At 36.6% G+C, this 27469-nt stretch overlaps 2 protein-coding genes across 2 annotated transcripts in view; one reads left to right on the top strand and one right to left on the bottom strand.

Moving 5' to 3' along the window:
* Positions 1–522: 522 nt before the first annotated feature.
* On the bottom strand, positions 523–20128 carry LOC144965005 (beta-1,4-galactosyltransferase 7-like). Its single transcript, XM_078899850.1, has 6 exons — positions 19556–20128; positions 11698–11872; positions 9704–9929; positions 8944–9027; positions 7809–7913; positions 523–6427 (listed from the first exon to the last, which is right to left on the bottom strand). The coding sequence occupies exons 1-6, from the start codon at positions 19713–19715 to the stop codon at positions 6185–6187; spliced, it is 993 nt and encodes a 330-aa protein (XP_078755976.1). The 5' UTR covers positions 19716–20128; the 3' UTR covers positions 523–6184.
* Positions 20129–20143: 15 nt separating this feature from the next.
* Positions 20144–27469, top strand: part of LOC144965006 (transmembrane protein 98-like) — a 13887-nt gene continuing 6561 nt past the window's right edge. The window contains exons 1-4 of the mRNA XM_078899851.1: positions 20144–20265; positions 23527–23680; positions 25811–25951; positions 27345–27469. The exon at positions 27345–27469 is cut by the window's right edge and continues 79 nt beyond it. Of these exons, the coding sequence (XP_078755977.1) occupies positions 23544–23680; positions 25811–25951; positions 27345–27469 (403 nt within the window). The 5' untranslated portion in view covers positions 20144–20265; positions 23527–23543. The remainder of the gene's footprint in view (positions 20266–23526; positions 23681–25810; positions 25952–27344) is intronic.

Genomic DNA, 27469 nt, shown 5'->3' with positions numbered 1-27469 from the left:
ACTGTCCCGTTTTTATGACGTCGGGCCAGACTGAATGGCACCAGATGTCACAATTGACACAGACGACCAGTGGTGTTCTTTGATTAGCTAGTAGTTGATGGTTTGGTTGAAGGGGAAGGGGAGGGACAAATCTCTCTCTCTCTCTCTCTCTCTCTCTCTCTCTCTCTCTCTCTCTCTCTCTCTCTCTCTCTCTCTCTCTCTCCCTCTCTCTCTATTCCTCTTTCCCCTTGCCTTTCTTTCCATTTCTCTTTTCTTCTTTTTTTTTTTTTTTTTGATAAAGAATTCCTAAGATCAATTCTCTTTCGCAACCATCCATTAAATCATCTGGTCATACAGAGATAATACATTAGCCTAGAATAAAGCAATGGTGGTTGGCTTAGTTTATTCGTCTGTCTTTTTACCTTTTGACTATGGCTTTTGTGAGATTCCTGGGTTGTATTTATAAGCTGAATAACCACTAGGTTTCGGTAAAAAATAAAAGATATTGTAGCCTGCTTTATAAAGTAAAAATCAAAACAAAACTACACTTTCTGGCCTTTTATTTGAATAACATTGTAGGCCTTTAACATGTGGAAAGGACAATTCATTAAATGTTTACAAAAGTAAATTTATGTTTAATGATAAGAATGGATTTATACTAGTAATAGTAATATATTACATAATACCAATACAAAACTATGTTCCTGTTATTTTTACACTTTGCTTGCGTTTGACCGATAGACGGAGACATTTTCCTCCTTTTTGACAAATTGCTATTATTATCACTGAATGAAAAACACTCACCAAAACCACTACATCATCTCTACCACCACTACTATTACAACCACCACCACATCATCATCCCTACCAACACAACTACTGCAAATAACACCACATCATCCCTACCACCAGAACTACTACAACTACCACCACATCATCATTCCTACCACAACTATTACAACCACTACCACATAATTATCTCTAAAAGACCACCACTACTACAACCACCACCACATCATCATCCCTACCACCACTACTACTACAACCACCATCACATCATCATCTCTAAGACCACTACTACTACTACTACTACTACTACTACTACTACTACTACTACTACTACTACTACTACTACTACTACTACTATTACTATTACTACTACTACTACTACTACTACTACTACTACTACTACTACTACTACTACTACAATCACCACCATATCATCATCCCTACCACCACTACCACATCATCCCTACCACCACTACTACTACTACAACTACCACTACATCATCATTCCTACCACAGCTACTACAACCACCACCACATCATCATCCCTACTACAACCACCAAATGTAATTACACTTTCAACTTTTGAAATTCTCCAAGTCGTGTCAGGAATTGCTGCGAGACAAATTTTGGATCGCATCTCAGTGAATTTGAGTGAAGTTCAAATTTATAGGTTATGGTTGCATGGGTGGGTCATGATCTTCACAATGAAAAATTTTCTCCTTTTATGTGACCAGTCATTCTCACCCCTGATAGCTATATAATTTGTCTGTATTTTGTTTTCAGCACCTTATTTTATCAATTTGAAAACTGTTAACTCTCCTTTCTTTTGTGTGTTATTTGCTCTCAATTGCAATAATAAGTACTGAAATAATATTCCAAATTTGATATTTTTCAAATCCCTACAAAGCCCTTGACGTTGATTTGTATCTCGTCCGCGCAAGATTTCAGGCTTTTTAAAATTTGCCTGGTGGCATCCCTGACACTCACTCAAATGTTTACAAATCATATGTTAAAAATAAAACAAAATAACAGTACATAACAGAGAGATGATTTACAAGGAAAAAAATATCATCTCCCAAAACTCTAACTATACATTTGACTGTTTCCGTCCAGCCAGGGTATCTAGACCAGGGCCAGGACAAAACTAAGTAATCTGATTCCAAGACAAAGACAGAAAGCATGTTGGAAAACAGATATAGGGGAATAGAAGACATAGTAAGTACCTCCCTGCCCACTATGGGAAGTCAGGAACCCCACCCAGAGACATTAACAGTAGCTGCAGATAAAGCCTTGTCTATTAAAGTATAAAATCATCAATGAGAGAAACACGCTTTGCACAATATCTCCCCCACTCCCTCCCCCCCTCCTTCCCTAAACCTGATTAATATTCATCACTGGGATTTAACATTTATACAAGTTCCACTTAAACAAAGCATGCACAAACTGAAAGCACCAAACATCCTTAGACAAAACACAACTCAATAACTTTTATCAGTTTATCTTTGTAATGTTAAGCACCGTGATTAATTTATGATATAATTATTATTCTTTGGTTCATTTCTTTTTCTGCAAGAGTAACACGTCACCAACCATCTCCTACTGGTATTTAAGGTCAGAGTGAATCAGACAATTATAAACATCTGAATTATGGCGCAGTGGTAGAGTGGCTAAGGCATTGCACTGTAATCCCGAATGTCCCGGAAATATCAGGCACTTTCGTTCTTTTCTTTGGGCAATTTGCTCATTTTGGACAACATGTGTAATTCCTGTTGACATCAGATATCTTGTTTGATGGATTATCTATATTCCTAGGCGATGGGATCTAATGGTGATGTTGTGAAAGAGTGTAATTTTTTTTTTAGAAATAATTATGGAATTTCATTAAACAATGATGTAAAGGGGATAGAGAAGTGCTAGATGAATACAGCTATGTGGTCTTGCAGTATGAAACTTGTCTTTGGATCGGAAGGTCCAGGAATCGAGTCCCGCTTTGAGTGGCACATAGTTGAGTCCCTGGAAAATGCTCTTTACTCAGATTATATAACCTAACTCAGGTGCAAAATGAGTACCTGCCCGTTAGCAGTCGTGAGTCTGTCCGAAAAATTGTAATATCAGCTAACATGCATCATGTCTTGTCCTACAAGTTAAGTGTTGCTGTTGGCTGGCAACCTCCTTTAAATTTAAAGTGCTTTGAGCTTGATTAGTGAATATTGCACTATATAAAAGCTCAAGTTTTGTTTTTATTTTGATTTGTTTTTTATGTATTTTTAAAAAGGATTATAATATCAGAGTCAGAGAGCCAAACTCCGGATCCAATTGAAGGCTGGTTTTCCAAAACTCCCTTACTCCCTTTCTCCCATTTTGAGAAATGAAGGATTATTTCCCCTACAATTCATCATTCGGTCTATTATTTTATCATATGTAAACGTCAAACTCTAACAAATCGAGGGAAATTCTAGTGTCAATTGATACTTAAAATAAAATTTACATTTCAATTTATCTCAGGGATGGAAAATCTCAAAATGTAGAAAAATCGAGTTTTGGAAAACCAGTCTTCAAATGATAAAACACTCATCGACTGTCTGGATAACTCAGTGGCTATTGCGCACGACTGTTTGCTGTCGCGATCTCTTTCTCTCTCTCTCTCTTAGCCAAACGGAGGTAGTTGTTTGTTTTGTTTTTAAGGGTTTTACGGCGCTTGCAACACATTTAGTTATATCAGCGCCAGTAAAAATGAAGAAAATGGGATAGTAAAAAGTTCTAGAATTACAATTAAAGCACCCAAGAAAAGTAAGACATAGGGGAACTGGGAACAAATAGGGATCAGATGTAGATTCCAATGTATTTAGTTTGAGATCACCTATAAGTCTCATCCGGACACAAGCACAAAATCCAACAAAGAGGAATACACTCAAATGCTTACATTATACATTCAAAATAACAAATACAATAAGTCATAACAGAGAAATGATTTACAATGAAAAAAATATCATCTCCCAAAACAATAACTATGCATTCGACTGTTTCCCTCCCAGCCAGGGCCAGGACAAAACCAAGTAATCTCATTCCAAGACAAAGACAGAAAGCATGTTGGAAAGCAGATATAAGGGGATAGAAGACACAGTATGTACCCCCCTGCCCACTATGGGAGGTCAGGAACCCCACCCAAACATAGGTAGTTGTATCAATGGGATCCCAAGTTTGTTCTCTGGCACCGTGATATTTTAATTCTCTGTTTTCATCTCGCACTTCTCTATATGTTTCAGTGCATGACAATATCAGTCGGAAGGTGAACATTTTGGATTTGCATTTTATTTCATTTTATGAAAGAAAATGGTCCTCAGAGAATTTTAATCTTTATTTATTTGAAATAAATTAGGTGATTTTTCATGAAGTTATGGTCAGATGTATGGGAAAGTTAACCAGCAACTTTTCTCAAATTTCATACTTTTTCAACTTGACTAGCTGTAAAAAATAGTTAGAAGTGTTAAGCTTTGATATTTCCCGAAGATGTACAAAAAGGGTTGATTTAATTATTGATTTTAATTAAAATTGACAAGAACACATTTTTGATAAAAATTGACCTTCTAACTAAAGTTGGCAATATCTCAATTCAAACCTTTTCACCATCCAACTGATTATGTCAGTCACTGTAACATATATCCTGTATTTCACATTGTTATTAATTTAAGCATTTATTCCACACTTTCCCTGAAATTTCATTCAAGTAACATTGAGTAATTAATTTCCTGTATCACCCTGCTTTTAAGGATTCTACAGACTTGCAACACATTTAGGTCATTTCAGCGCCAGTAAAAAGGAAGAGAATGGATAGTCAAAAAACACCACGCTATCAATGTACTTAGTTTGAGATTACCTAAAAGTCAAATCCAGACCAAGCACAGGTCCTCACTAAGAGGAATACACTCAAATATTTACAAACCAATATATATAATTTTAAAAATAAAAATGTAACAGTACATAACAGAGAGATGATTTACATAGAAAAAAATATCATCTTCCGAAACTATAACTATACATTTGACTGTTTCCTTCCCAGTCAAGGACTCCGGCCAGGGCCAGGACAAAACCAAGTAATCTCATTCCAAGACAAAGACATAAAGCAACTCAGAAAAACAGATATTCCGGGTATAGAAGACACAGTCAGTGCCTCCCTGCCCACTACGGGAGGTCAGGAACGCTGCCAAGTCAAAGTGAGCAGAAGGGTTGCTAAGGGTTTTGTTCAAAGAGAAAAAAAAGAAGTTTCTTATAATATCCATTGCAATTCTAATTCCTCCGAATGTAAGTCTGATGCGTTACCCAGTGAGCCATCTCGATGACAAGAGGAGAACAGTTGTTTCATAATACGGACCATATAGATTAAATTGAAAGTTTTGGAATCTGGTTCATTTTGACATGATACCAGTTTGAAATGTTGGGTCACATAACATATAAACCAAAATGAATATCACATTTTGAGCCCGAAACGTTCCGTGTTTGGTATTTTGTTCTTTTCTGAAGATGTTATATTAATTTTGGTTTTTCAATTTTTTACAGTCCTCAGCTTCTGGAAGCTTAGTATGACTTTCAAATAACATACACCATGGAATGGAGTAACTAAGACCTGTTGGGGTGACAAAGACCAGACACCAACACCAAATGTGCACCCCCCCCCCTCAAAGATTGAAAGACATTGAACAAATACAGTAAAGTGAAGGTCATTTGATAGATTTCCCCCTGGGGGATGGCCTTACTCACTCCATTCTACGGTGATTTAAATCATATTATCTTACTAAGTCAACAAATGCCATCAAGACTCGATGTCAAAGGGAGTAGGGACAAAGCTACTACACGCTTCAAAAAAGAACAAAAAAATACCAAAACAGAGAACATTTCAGGCTCAAAACCCTTATTCAGCCAATGACAAAAACAGTAAAAAATGTCAGGCCTGCCTACCACTATGACGACGAAAAGTTCGTAAAATTACGAAAATTCTGCCCCAAGTTCAGAACTTCAAGTTCATTTTCTACGTCATTAACATTTATTAAAAATGAAAGTTGATGCCAGAGTGCATTACTTAAAAGATTTTGAAGTAATGTTCAATTCTTGTAAGGATAATTCGTTGATCTATAAATTTAACTGGTGACTACTAATTTTATCTCCTAAAAATAACGAATTAAAAAATTTTCAAGTGGCCAGGGCTGAAACGATAATAGATCATCTAAAACACGGACAGACTTTTTGAGGTATATACAGTTCATGGCAGTTTATCCATACTTTAAGTGATGTATTCATGTTTTCGTTATTGGCTGAAGAAGGGTTTTGAGCCTATAACGTTCTATGTTTGGTATTTTGCTCTTTTTCAAAGCTGTTATATTCATTTTTGTATATTAGTTTGTGAAGCGTCAATCTATGATCACCCAGATGGCTTCACGGTGGGTTGCGACTTAGTTGATAAATCCTCCTTTTTCTTTGTCGATGGCAAGTCGTAATTCTTGTGGTCCTCTGCCTTGAGGCACCAGGGAGTGAATGCAAGGTCACACTCCAAGTACACGTTTAAAACTGACACAGGTGCTCCGTCAATGATCAATTTGTTCTCTGAATCCAGACTATACTGGACTGTAGTTACACCCGTTTCTTTATCCAGACGACGAGTTTTCTGGAAGTAAAATGTAAATGTGTGATGATAATAATAATAATAAAAATAATAATAATAATAATAATAATAATAATAATAATAATAATAATAATAATAATAATAATGATAATAATAATAATAATAATAATAATAATAATAATAATAATAATAATAATAATAATAATAATAATAATAATAATAATAATAATAATAATAATAATAATAATAATAATGAAAATTTTTTTTAAAATATGCCCTTCCACCACATCATAAGATATCGTTGCCTAGGAATTCCTTGAAGGAATATAGATAATTCATCAAACAAGATGTCTGATGTCAACAGGAATCACCCATGTTGTCCAAGTGAGAAAATTGGGGGTTAATAATCTGGCTCAAGGAAAAAACAAAACGAGAAGCGCCTGAAGCGGGGCTCGAACCAGGGACCTTCCGGGTCACAGTGCAATGCCTTAACCACTCGGCCACTTCACCCCAATAATAATAAAAATAATAATAATAATAATAATGATAACAACAATAATAAAACAACTGTACAAGGAGATGGGAGCAATGAGATGGAAGTCTAGAAGATCCAGGCAGACTGGAATAATTGGAGGAAGGTAACTGGAGTTATGTGTGACAAACGAATTTCTGCAAAGTTGAAGGGAAAAGTATATACATCTGTTGTAAGACCAGCAATGTTATATGGACTAGAAAGCGCTGATTCAACTAAATAACAGATAAAGAAGTTGAGGTGGCAGAAATGAGGATGTTGAGATGGTCACTTGGCTGGACAAGAAAAGATATAGTTAGAAATGAATGGATTCAAAGGTTGACTGAAGTGAAGAATGTTATCGATAAAGATGAGAGAAGATAGATTGAAATGGTTTAGAGATGTCAAGAGATGAGAGAGGGAGTACGTCGGAAGGAAAGTATTGGACTTACAAATCGCAGGAAAGAGGGAAAAGGGATGCCAAAAGACTAGGTGGTTGGGTAAGGTAAAGGACGATATGAAAGAACTGGGCCTGGAGGAAGATGATGCCATGAACAGATGAACGGAGATGTGGCATTCATTATGGTAACCCTGCAAAATGCGAGATAATCGGAAAGAAGACGATTGGAACGATCTGTGACAGAATTTTTGTGATATAATTTCTACCGGTTAATCAAAATGCATGCCAGTTAATCCCAACCATTTCAGACCTTCAGATTGTTGTAAGATTTATTTTCTTTCCAAGACAAACCAAATTGTTTTCAACATTCCTATGCTTATTGTTTTGCTGACAAAGGTTTGTGCCCAAAACATCCATCGTGTGTACTGTTCTCATCCGAAGTCTGTCCATTTTCACCTTTTCATTAAAATTAACAAAATAAATAGCGATGCCGACATGTGATGAATTCCTACCTCCCATTGGTCAAAAAACTTCTGATTATCCCTTGGTCTTTTCCGCCTGTCGTGGATGTGACGAAATGACTTGTAGCCTGTCGTCAAATTGCCTGGCCGACTCAGCTGAAATTAAGTGGAAACATCATTTATCTCAGATTGATGATGATATTATTATTATTATTATTATTATTATTATTATTATTATTATTATTATTATTATTATTATTATTATTATTATTATTATTATTATTATTATTATTATTATTATTATTATCATCATCATCAACATTATTATTATTATCATCACCACTTCATTATCATTGTCATCATCACTATTATTTTATTATTATTATTATGATTATTATTACTACTACTATTATTATTATTATTACACTGTGACCCAGAAGGCCCTGGTTTAAAAAAAAATAAAAAACATGAGCTGTTATATAGCGCAATATCAACTAAACATGCTCAAAGCTCTTTACAAATGGTCCAAGACCATCAGCAACACCTAACATGTAGAACGAGACATGACAAATAATAATTTCTGATATTTCTCATCAGAAGAATTTCTAAGATAAGTCCTTAGAAAACCCTAGATTCCACCACAGTGCAATGACCCAAAGGGCCTATGTTTCTTTTTCTGCCAAAAAATAAATAAATAAATAAATAAATAAATGTTGACATGGAAGCTAAAAAAACAAACGCAATATCCACTAAACGTGCTCAAAGTGCCTTACAAGGGGTGGGAATGGGCATGTCTGATGACAAGAATTATTCACTTCATATGCGTGTCGGGCTAGGACACATTACACACCAACAACAACAATACGTGGCCAAGCAGTATGACACTCGTCTTCGGATCGGAATGTCCTGGGTTAGAGTCCTGAGCAGCGCATAGTTGAGTCCTAGGAAATGGCTCTTTACTCACATCCCCTCACTGTACCCAGGTGTGAAATGAGTACCTGGTTGTTAACAGAGTTGTCTTTGTCTTTAAAAAATTGTAATATAGCCGAAAAGGCGTCATGTCTCGTTCTACACGTTACGCATTACTGTTGGTCAGGGCCCTTTTTAAAGTGATTTGAGCACGTTGAATGGATAATTGTATAAAAGCTCAAATGTTTCTTAACAACATTAAAAAAGAGAGACTAACCTTCAGTTTTGCCTTTCTCATCCTGACAAAAAACTCATCGTCTTCTTTGCCCCAGCCCCAGTATTTGTTGGACAGGCCGTTGAGCTGTAGAATAAGAATCACAAAATCTTGATTTGAAACAAGTGTGGTGCAAACTTTTCAAAGAATAGCATTAAAAATAAGAGACAAACTGGAATGCACAAATTTCAATTGAGCTTTATGTTTCATTTAGTGCAATTGTGCAATATCCACCAAACATGCTCAAAGTCTCAAAGTGCTTTACAAAGAGTCCCTGGTCAAAAGCAAAACTTGACATGCAGAATGAGACATTTACAATTTTTTTCCAACACTGCTAATGACCAGGTACTCATTTTACACCTAAGTATGGTGAGAGAACATAAATAAAAAAAGACTTTTCCAAGGACTCAACTATAAGCCGCTCAAAGCAGGACTCGAACCTTGGACTTTCTCATACCACTAGACCATATAGCCATATATAAAGATCTGAAAGAATCTGTAGGAAACAGTGTCAGAGAAAGAAAAAAAAAAAAAACAAAGAAAAAAAATAAGTCTCACTAGAGAAAGGAAATCTGGTCGAGACAGGCTGATTGTTTTTGGCTGTTTTCTTTTTCAGATTCCTTTTTTTTTTTCTATTGCTCTTTCTTGCTTTGTCAGGCACTGTTTCATATACACTTTTTTCAGATCTTCGTCTTACACCACTGCTTCCCTAATTTGTCACTATAATAGATAAATACAAATAACTCATCACAGGGCATTGTACCATTTCAAAGTGTTTGCTCTGCAGCAAGAGGATGCCTCCGACATAAGTTTTGTAGTGATACAAGGGATGGAGATGTGGGGAGGCCAGATGATACGGGCCATTCTCTGGAAAGTCGTAACGAAGCTCCTCATTCTGGGGCAACAAATCCACATCATGCATGGCAATGTAGTCGCATCTTGATCTTGTTTCTAGAAACCCCACATTTATCAACGATGCCCGATTGAACCTGGAATAAAAATAATTAAAAAAAATAAAATAGATATATTATATATATATATATATATATATGTGTATTCCTTAGGGGTGAGTTTGTAGAAATTAGTGGTTTTGTCAGTGACGACGCAAACATTGGGCTCTTGATGTATTGATCGTATGTCTTGTTTTAGTTTGTTTTGGAAATTGCCATTGATTTGTTTGAATTTTATATTTTGGATGATGTCCGTCATTCCATCTTCGAATTCTCGTAGTTCATGTATGGATGGAGCTGGTCTGGTAGATCTAATTAAATCCAAAAGTTTCTTTATTTTTAACCTTTTGGTCAAGATTTAAATAGAAAAAAGCTCACCATCTGTTTGGGACTGGGATGTTCTTGATCGAGTTGTCAAAATTAGTACTTACAAGGTTAATTTCTGGTTAAAATAAAGTGCTCAACAGGATAGTAGAACTGGAGCAAATGTATAAATTATAAAAACAAAAACCATGAAATAATAGTGCTCAATTTTATTTTTAAAAAGGAGCTATTTATAAAATATTTCAAGCATAATTATGACCAACTTCTACAATAATATTGTTTCGAGCAATTGCTCTCATCAGGAAGTGAAAGTAAAAGTAGTAGTCTTGGAAAGATTTTCTACAGAGAAGACCTACAAATTATCTCTGTCGGCTATATGGAATTTAGTAATGTAGTTATGTCTTTATTGTTGGCTGAAGAAGGGTTTTGAGCCCGAAACATTCAATGTTTGGTATTTTGTTCTTTTTTTAAAGCTGTTATATTTATTTTTGTTTATTACTTCTTTTTACAGTCCACATCTTCTAGCAGCCTAGTATCACTTTGACAGTAGGAAACGGCACTTATTTGTTCCACCACACATCAAGTCTATACAAAGACATCAAACAAATAACTTATAATTTGATTCCACATAGCCATCTGTAGGGTTTAACAGCCCAAATTATCAGTGCTAGTGATTCTAAACTGAAATCGTATTTTTTACTGGCGCTGATGTGACCTAAATATGTCACAAGCGCCGTAAAACCCTTAAAAACAAACAATAACAGTGTTTTCATTTTGATGTCAACATAAGCCTGGGGTGAAGTCCACATAAAATTTTAATTTAAGAAAATCATGACTTTTCTATAATTCTGAATGGGTTTGTTTAATAAAAACAAATTTTCTTTCAAAATATCACTCAATGAAAAAATCATGATGTAAACGTGGGTTGAAAAAAAGTGTTATTTACCTCTTTAGAAAATGTTTTGAGACAAAATTCTCTAAGATTAACTAAGTGACATGGACAATTGTACATTGTACTTGTACCTGAAATAATTGCATGTCTGAAAATCGACCAAAAATGTCGTCCTTTACAACAATGTTTTAACAATTTAAAGATCTGAACAAGTGTGTATGAAAGGTGCCAGACAAAGCAAGAAAGAATTTTTTTTTTAAAAATACCATCCCATAAAATCAGTCGACCTCAACTGGGGATCAAACCTCAGACCAGTAATCAGAAGGTCTGAGATTCGATCCCCAATTAAGGTCGACTGTTTTTTTGGGATGGTTTTTTTTTTTTTAATTCTCTTTCTTGCTTTGTCTGGCACCTTAAATACACACTTGTTCAGATCTTTATCTTACATTGGTGCCTTCTCCTTAATTTCTTAATTTGATATTTTAACAATTTGTTCCATATAATTGTGTTCGGATATTATACTTGCACATTCACATAGTATCAAGTTGAATTTTAAAAAGTAGAAAAGTAGAAAAAAGGTCTAGATTTTACCTGAATCTGTCTAGCTGATTGATTATGACAAGAATGTGCTCGGTTCCCTGGTTTTTCAGAAATTTATGAAGGTAAGGCACGAATTCCAGCAACTCCTCAAATCTATCACGGAATGGAACAAGAACACACAATTTGTGTTTACTCTCCTTGACTGGAACTACATCTCGGTGTGGAGCTGTTGAGATAAAAAAAAAAAAAAAAAAACCCCAGTGACATTGGGTCAATACTAATAGTCCTTCTTGTCCATTTTTTTTTTTTTGCCATTTTTAGTGAAATTAATGTTAAATACTGAAATAGAGAAACTTCTCATCACAATCTCCTGCTTGTCGTTGTCAACATAAGTGCCTGCTCCACTTGTTGTTATCAACATAAGTGCCTGCTCCACTAGTTGTTATCAACATAAGTGCATGCTGGCATTTATTTTTATGTTTACAATTTAATAAAATATTCCGCCACAAACAGTGTGTCTCTTTTGAAAATTTATATTATTTTTCAGATTATCTGAAGAGTTCTTGTATATTATCTTAAAGAGCAGCGATCAAGCTTTGTTTTTGTTTTTTTTTGTTTTGTTTTGTTTTTTTGTGTGTGTAAATTACATCAATGTAGGCACATTCCATCAAAAATTATAGTTTACTAAAAATTACATCATTTAAAAAATTATTTTGTATAATTCTTTGAAATTGAGAGTGCAATTTCTTTTTTCTTTTAAAAGCTCATTTACATATTACATTTATCTATATCTGTGCTGAATTTCATCGAGATTGAAGGAGTCGTAGGATCTTTAATTTTGGCCACCAGCGACCAACACTCTTTTGTCCAAGTACAGCTTCAACCAGTAGTTCGCATATTGAGAGGTTGTCCAATGGGGGAATTCCTAGTCACAGATTTTGGGCTTTTTGGTAAATTTTGAATGGTAAAGTCGTCATAACTTTGGATCCATTTACCCTCAATCTAACAGGAAGGTATCACTTTGTGCGGCTATGTGGTCTTGTGGTATGACACTCGCTTTCGGATCCTGGGTTTCAGCCTCGCTCAGCCACATGGTTCAGTCCTTGGAAAAGACTCTTTACTCACATTCTCTCACTGTACTCAGGTGTAAAATGAGTACCTGGATGTTAAAAAATTGTAATATCACCTAACAGGCGCCATGTCTTGTCCCACATGTTAAGTGTTACTGTTGGCTAGGGACCCCTTGTAAAGCACTTTGAGCACGTTTAGTGGAAATTGCGCTATATAAAAGCTCAAGATTAAATATGGTCTTCAAAGGCCTATTTGTCTGTACAAAAATGAATTATAAATTTTCACTTTTGAAAAAATAAGATCATACTGAAAAAAATATGTCTAAGAAATTTCAACATTTCGACGATATTTTAAATGAAATGCTGCAACATAGCTTGCTAAAATAACCTAGTTTTTTGTTGTTTTTAAGGGTTTTACGGTGCTTGCAACACATTTAGGTCATATCAGCGCCAGTAAAAAGAAAGAGATGTACAATTAAAAGGGCTTGAGGAAAAAGTAAGAGAAAGGGGAAATGGTTCAAATAGAGAACAGATGTAGATTTCAAGAGCACACTATCAGTGTACTTAGTTTTGAGATCACCTTAAAGTCTCATCCAGACACAAGTACAGGTCCCCATTAAGAGGAATACACTCAAATGTTTACAAATCATATGTTAAGAAGAAAAAAACAAAATAACAGTACATAACAGAGAGATGATTTACAAGGAAAAAAATATCATCTCCCAAAACTAACTATATTCAAAATTACCTACCAAGATAATATCACTGTATGGTGAAAATCGCCTACTACCACAGTACGGTGAAAATTGCCTACCACACTATTACTATTATCACTGTAGGGTAAAAATCTCCTATCAAGATATCACCGTACAGTGAAAATAGCCTACCAAGCTATGAATGGATATGAATGATTTATGTCTCATTTTCTTCAGGAGACGAATTGCCCTATCATTTGGTGTAGTTTAGGAAGGCCTGTCATGATATTGTTTACTGTTTAGAGATAGTTCTATTTGTCACTTTATGTTTGTAATTGATCTGTGTCTGTACTGTATTGTCTAACTCTTTGTGTTTTAATTTCTTTCCTGATGCATCACAGCAATGGAATCACTGGCTCTGTACATTCAACAACTTTCTCTCTTCGTTACCCGAACAGGCGGCTGACAACAAACTCAATCTGCTCGTCGATTTCGTCGATCCTGTCGTCTACGAACATATTGCTGATTGTACTACATTCAATTCAGCTGTTGACGTTCTGAAGAACATATACGTGAAACCAAAGAATGAAATATTCGCGAGACACGTCTTGGCTACTACAAAGCAAGAACCAGATCAATCCCTCAATCAGTTCCTTCAAAAGTTGAAGAGACTTGCCAAAGAATGTGATTTTAAAGCTGTTACTGCTGATAAGAACAGGGATGACTTTATCCGAGATGCTTTCATTTGTGGCCTCTCCTCTAATCAGTTCAGGCAACGACTCCTCGAGAATCAGACAATCGAACTTATGGCCGCTTATGAACAGGCTCGATCCTTGGAGATGGCTGAAAAACACTCTCAGAACTACAGCACACCAACTACTGTGCCATGTGGCAGCACTGCTCCTCCGCCCTCTGAAAAGGAACTTGGCTCATTCAATGCTGCAGTCATGAACTCTAAATGCTTTTTCTGCGGGTACCAATGACATCCTCGATCAAAATGCCCTGCTAGAGAGGTGCTGTGTAAAGGTTGTAGAAAAAAAAAGGGCATTTTCAAAAGGTATGCCAGTCAAAAAGTAAAAATGAATATGCATCTGCGGCAGACCCGATTACACTCAGTTCAGGCTTTTCAGCAGCGGCTCCCGCTAGTCTCTACAGAGCTGTTATTGGTGTGAAATTGTTTAACAAGCCTGTTAAAGCGTTGATAGACAATGGAAGCTCTGAGAGTTTCATTTCAACAGAGATCGCACAGAGTCTCCAAATGAAGATTTTCAAATCAAAGAAAGAAATCTCCATGGCGTCTACTAATCTTTCCAGTACAACCAAGGGTCATTGTTTTGTCTCTTTGGAATACCAGGGACGTTTCTATGAGAGTGTGAAATTTTCCATCCTGTCAGGGTTGTGTTTGGACTTGATTTTAGGCCATTACTTTCTTGAACAGCATGATGGAGTTCAAATATCCTTCAAAGGTTCAAAGCCTACTTTCTCCGTTTGTAGTCTCACTGCTGCAAAAATCGAACCTGTTTCTCTTTTCAAGAATCTCCTTCCAGAAGTCAGACCTATTGCAACAAAATCTAGACGATTTTCATTACCAGACAAGCAATTCATTGACTCTGAGGTTCAGAAACTTCTTGACGAGGATGTGATCGAACCATCTGATTCTCCATGGCGAGTGCAGGTATTGGTGACAACTAACGAGCGACACAAGAAACGCGTGGTTGTGGACTATAGTCAGACCATCAATGGCTTCACTCTACTCGATGCATATCCACTTCCAAACATTAATGAAATGATTGAAACAATTTCAAACTACAGGGTCTATAGCACCCTCGATTTGCAAAGTGCTTACCACCAGATCCCAATAAAAGACGAGGAGAAACTGTATACGGCTTTTGAGGCCAGTGGAAATCTCTACCAATTCAAGCAAATTCCCTTTGGAGTCACTTACGGAGTGGCTTGCTTTCAGCGCATAATTGATTCCATTATTCGAGATGAGAAACTGAGTGACACATTTGCTTACTTAGACAATGTGACAATCCGTGGCAGAAATCAACAAGAGAATGATGAAAACCTTGTGAAATTTCTCAGGTGTGCCAAAGAACATAATATAACATTCAATGAAAGTAAGACTATCCAGTCTGTTAGACAAATCAAGTTACTTGGATTTCAAGTGTCCAAAGGTTGCATTCAGCCAGACCCTGACCGATTACGGCCACTGAGAGAACTTTCAGATCCTCACAATATCAAATCTCAACAGAGAGTGATTAGAATGTTTGCATACGACTCATCCTGGATACCTCATTTCTCGGATAAAATACACCCACTGGTCCAAAATACATTTCCATTGTCAGGAAAAGCCAAGGACTCGTTTGATCTTTTGAAAAAGGAGATTGAAAACGCTGCTGTCGTGACAACTGACCACAACGCTCCTCAGTTGTAGAAACCAATGCTTCTGAAATTGCAATCGCAGCAACACTAAATCAAGGTGGACGTCCTGTGGCTTTCTTTTCAAGAACTCTGAACCACAGTGAAAAGAAGCATTCTTCTGTTGAAAAAGAGGCTTATGCTATTGTGGAAGCCCTTCAAAAGTGGACGCACTATCTTCTTGGGAAGCATTTCAAACTTGTGACAGATCAGAAAAGTGTTGCCTTTATGTACGGAAATTCTGCAAAGGGAAAAGTCAAGAATGATAAAATCCAAAGATGGAAGATTGAACTGTCAAGCTACAGTTATGACGTTGTGTATCGACCTGGAAAAGACAATGTAGCGGCTGACACATTTTCAAGGGAGTTCTGCTCATCTACTGGTTCAGATCTAGAAACTTTAAAAAGTCTTCATGACTCACTCTGCCACCCTGGAATTGCAAGGATGAACCATTTTGTCAGGTCAAATCTCCCCTATTCCGTGGATGAAATATGAACAATCTGCAACAACTGTAGGGTTTGTCATGAGCTAAAACCTTCATTCTACAAACCGCAGAACCTCAAAGTGGTCAAAGCAACTCAACCATTCGAGCGTTTGAGTGTGGATTTCAAGGGTCCCTTGCCGTCATCGTCCAAAAATTGGTATCTTCTAACAGTTATTGATGAATATTCTCGCTTCCCTTTTGCGTTCCCATGCTCCGATATGAGTTCATCAACTATCATCAAGTGCTTGTGTCAATTGTTCTCATTGTTTGGAATGCCTATTTCAATACATTCTGACAGAGGTGCTAACTTCATGTCAAGTGAGCTTCAAGATTTCTTGTGCAAAAAGGGCATCGCCTCAAGACGAACGACCCCATACAATCCCCATGGAAATGGACACGTAGAACGTCTGAATGGAACCCTTTGGAAAACTATCACGTTAGCCCTGAAATCATGTGGTTTGCATGTCAGTCAATGGGAGTCAGTGCTTCTTGACTCCCTCCATTCAATAAGATCACCCTTATGCACTGCGACAAATGAGACTCCTCATGAACGAATCTTCCGTTACAATAGAAAGTCAAGCACTGGTACAACACTTCCTAGCTGGCTGACTACTCCAGGAACTGTTTTGATGAGGCGTCACATAAGAGCCTCTAAATACGAACCATTGGTGGACGAAGTGGAACTGTTGGACGCTAATCCGCTCTATGCCTACATCAGACTTCCTGATGGCAAAGAAACTACCGTGGCTTTGCGTCACTTAGCCCCTGCTGGTGAAATGACTACTGCCCAACCCTCCCACAAAGAATCACCCATGGCATTTGACAACACGAGCGTAACTCCACATTTTTAACCAGTTCAAAAGAATGTGGGAAACGATATTTTACCTGAAACTGTCCTAGAACAGCTTGATGTACAAACTGTGGAAGCGGGTGAAGTGCAAAATTTTGCCTTGGACGAACCATCAGTCTCTGATTCTAACAGTCGTAATGAGCTTTCTACACAAAACGAATCCCGTTCAAACTCCAGAAGGAGTGGCTTCATTCGGACGAGACCATACAGTTTACGAAATAGAGAAGCATAATTTGAAATCTCTTGCCACATGCAAGGGGGTAAGAATGTCATGATATTGTTTACGGTTTAGAGATAGTTCTATTTGTCACTTTATGTTTGTAATTGATCTGTGTCTGTACTGTATTGTCTAACTCTTTGTGTTTTAATTTCTTTCCAGATCATGTCGATTTAAATGTTGAATAAAGCCTATATTTTGCATGGCAATCATTCGAATTACTTTCTAGCTTCACAACAAGGCCTTTCAAAAGCTCTTGTGCTAAAGGAAACAACCCAACTATTCCCTCAACTAACCCTAAGAAAAAATAAAACCTAGTACCTTTAACTAACCCTAGGAAAAACAAACACACTAGCACCTTTACTAAGACCTATAACTAACCCTAATTGAAAATAATCCTCTGACCTCGAGCTAACTCAGAAAAAAACCTAGGACTGTTTTGCACCTACTTTTTAATACTTCAAAAAACAAAATGGCAGCAGATAACCAAAACAATGATCGTATTAGAACATTTTAAACTTTTGTTAATCTATCAAGGTTTGTTCTAGAGTTTTTAAAATGCTATAATATATTGACAAATTGAATAAATAAACATGTGACAAAAGATCGACGGTGAAAATATTAATTGAAAGAGATGCTAGACTGAGGAGCTTTCGGAAGGCCTAGTGTTGTTTATGTTTAAATAAAAGTCAAATTTGTATACCTTTTGATCGTGGATAAAATGGGATATAATTTAGATTTGACAAGTATCAAAATTCTTTTTCGTCACAATTTTGACTTTTTATTAAAATTGAGTTCAGGCCAAACTTCTATCTTTCATGTCCTCATCTCATCCCAAGAAAATTCTGACTTAAATGGCCATTTTAGGCCAGTTTTGAAATCCAAATGGTGGTCACTACCTGAAATGCAATAGCTTCAGTTTCAGTCAAGACACATTATCCGTTAATTAATAACAGGCTGCCTCTATTCTCATCCTGGGTGAATATAGATAAAATGTTCGACCTCTCACCCTGGGTGAGAATAGAGGTAGTGGCACCTCCTCGCTATTCTCACCCCTGTATTAACCAACAGGCACGGTTAGCCTAGCCGCCGCCCTTTCCCGATATTCTCACCCGAACATCATCATCTCTTTTGGATTGCCTTTAGTGATACTGGACATAAGGTGGGTGAACATAAATGTCATGTATTTAATTTGTTCAATAACAAGAGGTATTTTACTAATGTCAATGAAGACAAAAAAAAAGGGGGGGGGGGGGGGGAGTCTTTGTTCGCTGAGTATGTTCACCCTCCTTACGTCCAGTACCACTAAAAGTACTAAAAGCAGTCATGGGAGAGAGAGAGAGAGAGAGAGAGAGAGAGAGAGAGAGAGAAAGAGAGAGAGAGAGAGAGAGAGAGAGAGAGAGATAGAGTATACACAGATTTCCAACATGATTCCCATATCTCAAGTCCATCCAGTCTAAATTCTAAATACATGACATGTATGTTCAACCTCCTTACGTCCATTACCACTGAAAGTAGTCGCGAGAGAGATGATGATGATTGGGTGAGAACATCGAAAAGGGGCGGCGGCTAGGCTAACCCTACCTGTTGATTAATACAGGCGTGAGAATAGCGAGAAGGTGCCACTACCTCATTCTATTCTCACCCAGGATGAGAGTAGCCACTCCCTTAATTATAACAGGCATAGGGGAGTACATTTTAAAGCCTTTAAAAAATAATGAAACTTTGAGGCCTTCCGAAAGCTCCTACATCCCCAGTATTCTTTTCTAAAATAATGTTCTAGTAGGGGGTTTGGGAGGAGGGAAACTTAAAAAAAAAAAAGACTCCCCCCCCCTCCCAAAACATTATAAATTAAAAAAAAAAAAGAATACTGGGGATGTAGGAGTAGGAGTAAGAGCTTTCGGAAGGCTTCCCCAAACTTTTCTTATTAATTATCTGATTCTTGTATCACTATAATCATGTTGAAAAACGCCTAAATGATCTAGGTTTAATTGAATTTTTAAATCAAAGTCAAACCAATTTGATCTATTTTCTTACCTTACCAAAGTCAAAGTATCTGACTCAATCAAACTCAAACTCAAACCCGCCAATGAAGAGCTTAGCTTTAGATAGCTTAAACTTATGCTTCAAATTCAAATCCCTCCTTTTATTATATCCCATATAGCAACAAACCTGATTCTTTATTTTCCTTAGGCTCATTACAAATGCAGTTCTTTTGATTGGGTTCATATGAAACAGAAACGATTCCAGCGAATACTGTCAACAGAAAAGTTATGGCAACACCTCCAACCAGCAGTCGAACAATCGGCAACCCAAAAAGTCTCCTGGCCATCCAATAAACATGAAAGGAATATTATAATCATATATCCATAATCATAAGCATTATGATAATGCTCCACATTTTTCTGATAAAAGTAAGGGGATAGAGAGTCAAAAACTTTGGACTAAAACAAAAGATCTCTATATTTAAACTCTGATTTACGTGTCAACAGTAAACAGTCAACAGTAGCTTCCTCTACTTTCGGTTTAGAGACGGAAATCTTTGTTGCGTAGCCTTTCAGCTCGCAACCTTCTTTTTTACGACCAAGATTTAGATAATTTATGACGTCCAGTATTTTCTGGCCACGTTTAAGTTTAAGGTGCATATAGAATGTTAAATCGTCCAATTTAAATAAGTCAAAATTTGATTTCAAAATCTAATGAAGAAAGAAGAAAATAAAAAAGGAAAGAAATAGGAGAAAACTCAATTCTACGATCGTGTTTTAGTTTACAACTTCCGCTTTAAATGAAGTAAAAACAAAGTTGACAAAAGTTTTGATCCTGTTTTCTGGAACCTCATACTCATATTCCAACTGTATGGTCTATTTATTACCATTTTTATGGTAAGCTTGCATTACATTATCATTCGAGAAAAGAGGATGACGAGTGCATATGTTTTTTTGTTTTGTTTTGTTTTTTATTTCATCGATATCCACACCACCATCAATGCCATCACGAATCACATAACAATAACATAAGTAAGAGGCTGTCATTATCATTACGCCTTATCATTATCATCCACAGACACCTGTCTGGGGATAACGAAAATTCGTTATTCCCAGACACATATTTGAAACTCAGCTCTTTTAATTTTAAACAATTATCCACATTCCAGAACATGGAATGTTTCCAATTGCACATAGAAATAAGGAAAGTTAATCCAACATTAAATTAGTTGTTATTGTTACTATCTACATATTCATATACACAATATGCGTCGACTTCGAAGTGGGTGTCATGGCCGAATGGTTTAGTCGTCCACCCTGGAAGTTTTACCAGAATCGACGTTGCGGGTTCAAATCCTGGTTCCGCAACTTTTTTTTTTTTTTTTTAAATTCCGTCTTCTTTTTACGATAAATGTCCCATCCATCCTCCCTCCACCTCTTTTTTTTTTTTAAACTCTTTCTTTCTCTCTCTCTCTCTCTCTCTCTCTCTCTCTCTCTCTCTCTCTCTCTCTCTCTCTCTCTCTCTGTTCCTTTCTAGTTTCTATTTCTAGCAAATTGTCATATTCGTCCCCACTCCGATCTCAAAAAGTGTCTAAAAAGAATAAATTATTAAAAAGCAAACAAACAGGAATATTCAGAGAGCGACCAAATGGTCGGATAGAGGAGAAAAAACAAACAATAATTATTTTTAAAAATAAAAACAATTTTAAGAAATTCATGCTCAGAAACGGAACAAAAGGCCAAACAAACAGGAGAAAAGAATAGACTCGCTCAAAAACAATTTTTAAAAAAGAGGTGGGGGGAGGATGGATGGGGCAAGAAGACGGAATTTTAAAAAAGTGATGCACTGGTTCGAATCTGGTCTTGGGGATGCCGCTTAACTGGTAAAGACTGCTTTATTGGGAAGATTTCTTGTGAACAGAATTTTTTTTCTACTTAAAAGTCATGCCTTTTCGAATTCCCAGCCGCTTAATTGGGACGGCCTGCCGCTTAATGGAGACAAATTTGACAATGGCCATCCCCATATAAGAGCTTTTTCGTTGTCTCCAATTTAAAATGGTGGTTCATAAAATGCAAATTAGTCTAACGGGACTGTCAACCTGATGTATGGTCTTACCGTTCATCACAGGAGTGTGAACAATAAACTTTGCCTGTATCTGTATCCCCAATTAGTGTCTATCGCGACAGCCAATCGGCGTGTCATAGTCATCACAGAGATGTGAACAATAGAATTTACCTGTATTCCTTGGCAGTGTCATCGACTGTGTTCCCAGCCATGCCTACCATCCTGGAATTTCCGGATTTGTCCCGGAAATTTATAAAAAATAATGGCTGTCCCAGAAAATATCATGGAAGTTTACTTTTTGTCCCGGAAAAATAAAAAATCTACCATTATACTACCACATCATCATCCCTACCACCACTACAACTACCACCTCATCATCATCCCTACCACCACTACTACAACTACCACCACATCATCATCCCTACCACCACTACTACAACTACCACCACCACATTATCATCCTACTATCAATGCTACAACTACCACCACATCATCATCCCCACTATCATTACTACAACAACTACAGCTACATCATCATCCCTACCATCACTACTACTACTACTACAGCTACCACCACATCATCATCCCTATCACCACTACTACAACAGCTACCAGCATATCATCATCCCTATCACAACTACTACAATTACCACCACCATCATCTCTACAACTAATACTACAGCTACTATAGTCCATTCCACAACACATGCGCATGCGTTGACGTGAATATCTTCAACAACCTTCTGATGAATTTTATTGAAAATTGGCTCGAATACTAGAATTGCTGGTGACATTAAGCCGATTTTTTTTTCACTGTTGTTGTCGTTGTAGTTGTTGGTAATGATGGTATTGTGTATCATGTATAATTGAAGTTGTCACCACTGCTTATTTTGTTGTTGGTGGCTGCAGTGAGACGGAGGTTGTTGACAAAGGTGGTGGGGATTCGAATACCTACAAGTATAAGTGTGGATGATGGTCGAGGCCTGTGTTTGTGGCGGATTAGTTGATGTCCATGCATAATTGCAATGCCATTATGGAGATATTGATGCTGTTGTTGTTGATGACAACAGCTATGGTGATGGTGAAAGTGATCATGGTGATGGTGATGTAGTAGGTGTGGTGGTCGCAAGTGTTGTTGCTGGTGTTATTGCTTTTGCAGCTGTAGATAAGATGGCAGGGATAGGGTTTCTGGGGCGGTTGCTGTAAATCTATTTTCTTCTTCTTTTTCTTTTTGCCAGCTTTCCTGCCTCTTTTTCTTATCGATTTCTCATTTTATTATTGATGAAACTCTTGCCAGTTTTGAGTTTGATTATATTGTTGATTTTCAATATAAAAAGGATTAGGGGTGACAGATACTCATGGGATGCTTGTTTGTTTAAGAATAACAACATACTTCGGTCATAATTTAATATATACAAGGTCGAGGCAAGTGAACACATTTGACGGTAGAAAATTAATGAGTGATGAACTCGTAAACATTGGTTTAAAAATGTTAGTGATGTGCTGGTAGGTAAAAGTGATCGAAGGAGGAATGAGAACTATTGACTGAGTTGTGTAGAATAATTAAATGGCGGTTTTGGAAGTAAAATGTGTAAAATTTAAAAGATGTTTTCAATAATTTCTAATATTACATCTTATACATACTTTCAAAATTTATATCACATTCAAACACCAAAGATAGTCACAGTTGCTGCCAATTTTGTGGATTATTCTATCTACCGTGTTTGATTTTATAAGATAATCACTTTTTTTTATTCACGTGTGCCTTAAAAAAGTAAAGTTCCTGACATATTGTCATCACAAAATACATTGAGAATTAAACAACCCACCCCTATATTTAATTACTAGTGGCAATAAACAACCAGAAGTTGAAGTAGACTCACCGCAACCTTTACAAAACGAAGTCAATCAAATCTTGTGAGTGCAGTTTGGATCAAGGAACTTGATATTGGCGTTTTGTTATTAACCATGTCATCAATGATTTTTGTTTGTTTTTTTCGAATCTACGTTGTAATCATATTTTAGAAACTCAAGTCACAAATGTAGATATTTATTATTAAACATGTCATCAGCCATTTTTGTTTTTATTTCAGAATCTCTAGGGTTGATTATGGATATTGTCATCGCTGTTGTGATTGGCATCTTGGGCGTTGTATTTCTAGCAGCGGCAATTGGCTTGACACTGCTGGTTGTTCGATACCGATGTAAGAAGACAGACCTCATTTCCCAACAACACAGGGAGACCAGGTAACTTCTTTTGAGTGTATAGTGAATTAATTTATAAACTTGCCACCTAGCTTAGAGATCTTTAGACAATGGATCCCCTGTTGTGTATATATTAACCATCTTTTTTAATGGTATGTGTATTCCAAAAAGAACCTTGAGATGGCGTGATGACAAGCCAAAGGTGAGGCCAAACCATCTAAGGTTGGCACACAATCAATCGTTTCAATTTGCCACCCCTCAATGTTGGAATTCACTACTACTAGTACTACTACTACTACTATTATTACTACTACTACCACTACTACTACTACTACTACTACTACTACTACTACTACCACTACTACTACTACTACTACCACTACTTCTACTACTACTGCTACTACTACTACTACTACTACCACGACTACCACGACTACTACTACTACTACTACTACTACTACTACTACTACTACTACTACTACTACTACTACTACTACTACTACTACTACTACTAGCATCCCTTAGGTCATCCTCATCCTTTCAAATTTTTAGGACACAACTAAAAATCCACTTGTTTCAGATGTAATCAATTAATGATCTGTTTATGTATTTATTTCAATTATTGTCAGTCCAAAGCGCTTGATGCCTGTTTAGATGGGGTAAAATGATACATAGCTATTTATTATTACTAATAATAATAAAATAATCATATTTCTAGAGCACCTTTCGTTGAAACCTCATGGTGCTTTTTTGTTGTTTGAGATGTTGTGAAAATGTTTAAAGCAACATTAACATCTATTAATTATCATTATCATTTGCTAAGGATTATATTTATTTATGTATTTTAGGTCACATACCAAAAAATGTCTCTATGTTTTGGTGCTCTTTTTTAGTTAGTTTTTTTGTTTGTAATTGTCTTTTCGTTTTGACCACTTTCCATTTTTCACTCAATGATCTCCGCTTAGCACTAAGTCAAGAAGAAATCAGATCTTTTGAATTTAATTAAAGGTTTAGAATTGTAAAAGCTCAAGGAGATGGGGGTTCTAGCCCTATCTAATAGATATAAAGAGTGGTGGAAATTTTGAATCAAAAGGAAGGCTTGTATGTAACCTCCCCCTCCATAAGTAGTGCCTTAAAAAGAAAATGATTGATCTCAATTGTAAAACAAACTGATGACATTAAAAAAAATATATAGTTCGTACAAGTACGCCTCCACTGTCTCGGACTTGCCACCTGTCCAACATGTTTGCGTTGTGGTCACGAGCCCGAAACAGCAGAGCATCTAGTTGAACGTTGCATTGTGACGAAGCTTCCGGGTGGGTTTGTAACGGTGCATGAGTGTGGTACGGAATTTGCTGATTGGGTCGATCATCATAACATAGCAGTGTGAGCACCATTAGAAGCTGCTAAAATGATTTGTAAGTAATAATCCTGTGATTGGCATTCAAAATAATGTCAGAAAAACACTTTTTCCCTGGATGTTACACTAAAAGTCAGTGACCATAATATTCTTCCATGTAATTCCAAAATTGCATGGTTTTGGCAATTTCTCATTAATTTTGTTTGTGATTTTGCCATCTCAAACAATATATCTCTGAGTCCAAGTCAATCTGTGTTTTTTCTGCCCAAAAAAATCTCAACTTCACCTAGGATTGATCTCGGTCACTTTTGTGTGTGAGGTGAGTGCACTATCAACTGAGCTGTCGGGATCCCTTTTTCCTTCAACATGTGTATTATAAGTCCTAATGTACTGTGTATCTTCTTCTTCTTTCAGCATATCCCACATTCTGCAGGGTTGCCCTAACGAATGCCACATCTCCCTGCATTTCGGTTCATTGCATCATCTTCCTCCAGGCCCAGTTCTTTCATTTCGCCCTTTACCCTATCCAACCATCTAGTCTTCGGGCATCCCCTTTTTTCTCTTTCCTGAGTATATTTAATACTTTCTTTCCCACTTACTCCCTCTCTCTTTTCTCTTAATTTAATATGTCCAAAGCATTTCAATCTATCTTCTCTCATCCTTATTGATCTTTTATCCTGATGTACTATTGTAATTGATGGCATAAATACTGAGGCAAATCTAAAATAAATATTTTTCTTTTTCACTTGTTGAATAGCATGTCAACTGCTTGTATTTATTTTTATTTAAAATCTTATTCTATCCCCATCCAGACCAGACACTCAATTGATTGTCGAATCATCCGAGCCAAATGGTCTCCAGTCACCTGTTCATGTTGAACTTGGAGCTGTGAGAATTTCAAACCCCAAGCTTGAAGAGTTACTTGACAATGAAAACTGGTTGGATGACGTCTTGTAAGATTTTGTGGCTCTCTGTATATCTTTGTGTTTTTTGTTTTGTTTTGTTTCTTGGGCTTTGAGCTTTTTATGTAGGGCAATATCCACTAAAAGTGCTCAAAGCGCCCTACAAGGGGGCTGAAACCAACAGCGATGCTTAACATGTAATACGAGACAACAGGTTGATAGTACATTTTTTTATATGGCAGAGACAACATTGGTAACAGCCAGGTACTAATTCTACACCTGAGTGCACCGAGAGGATGTGAGTAAAGAATCTTTTCAAAGGACTTGACTTTGCACGGCCCATAGCGGGATGTGAACCAGGGAATTTTCTCTAAAGGAAAGTGTCATACCTCTAGAACACACAGCCGTCTGTGCCTTTTTTTTTCTTTTTCCATCAATCCCGATATCATATTACTGTTACATACACATACACATATGTGATCCACAGTCCCAAAACAGTAATATGTTGAAGTGATCTTGATGCTGAAGATTGAATTTATAGTCAAAATTATGAAAGAGGGTTATGTTTAGTTATTTAATGGAGTATGCACAACAAATACAGTCTTATAAAGTGTATTTGTTTCACGGAGTACATTTAACAAATACAGTTTATTTGTTTCATGGAGTACATAAAGCAAATACATTCTTATAAATTGTATTTGTTTCATGGAGTACATAGAACAAGTACAGTCTTATAAAGTTTATTTGTTTCATGGAGTACATACAACAAGTACAGTCTTATAAAGTTTATTTGTTTCATGGAGTACATACAACAAATACAGTCTTATAAATTTTTTTATTTGTTTCATTGAGTACATTTATCTTACTTATTCGTGGTTCTTTAGCTCCACATAAGACCGATTGTATACTAATCTTACTTCCTGTCCAAACATACTACTGTTTTAGGTCATGATGGTATTGTGCGTTAGGTTGTCCCATTTGAGCTCTTTGAAAAGTTGGCCACTCTGTGTGTATGTATGAGTTGCATTGTACATTGTACATCCTCGGTAGTCGTATCCAGTGAGATGGTGACGAGAGGGCTGATGTTGAATACAGAATGTCAATAGCACAAACAACATTCAACTCTCTAACGCATATGTTATGGTATGAGAAGCAAGATAGGTTTGGTTTGTGTTGTGTGTTGTGTTGTGTGTGTGTATATGTGTGTGTGTGTGTGTGTGTGCTTGTGTGTGTGAATGAGTATGTTTCAGCCAAAGTAATTTGTAATTTAAGCGCTTAGAGTCTGGTGTCTCGGAGTTATAGCGCTATATAAGTTTTCAGCATTATTATTATTATTATTATATGTGGTCCGATCACCGTCTGTCCTGCAGAAAGAAAATCAGGTTGTATGCCTCTTGTGTCTGCTGCTCTGTTTATTTATTTTTTTCTATGATGACGTCCCCAGTGGTCTTGTGCCCCATTGCCTGTCCATCCTGAAGACTTGTCATAACCTGACAGAACGACTTGTCAACATTGGCTGCTCCTACCATAGACGTAATCCTGAGAGGTTGGTACAGATGGTGTCTGTAG

Source organism: Berghia stephanieae, chromosome 2 (genome assembly GCF_034508935.2).
Source record: "Berghia stephanieae isolate SIO BIC M18660-M18661 chromosome 2, UCSD_Bste_1.3, whole genome shotgun sequence".
Taxonomy (NCBI): Eukaryota; Metazoa; Mollusca; class Gastropoda; order Nudibranchia; family Aeolidiidae; genus Berghia; species Berghia stephanieae.
The sequence above is the reverse complement of the archived record's forward strand: the minus strand, read 5'-3'. Positions and strand labels throughout refer to the sequence as shown.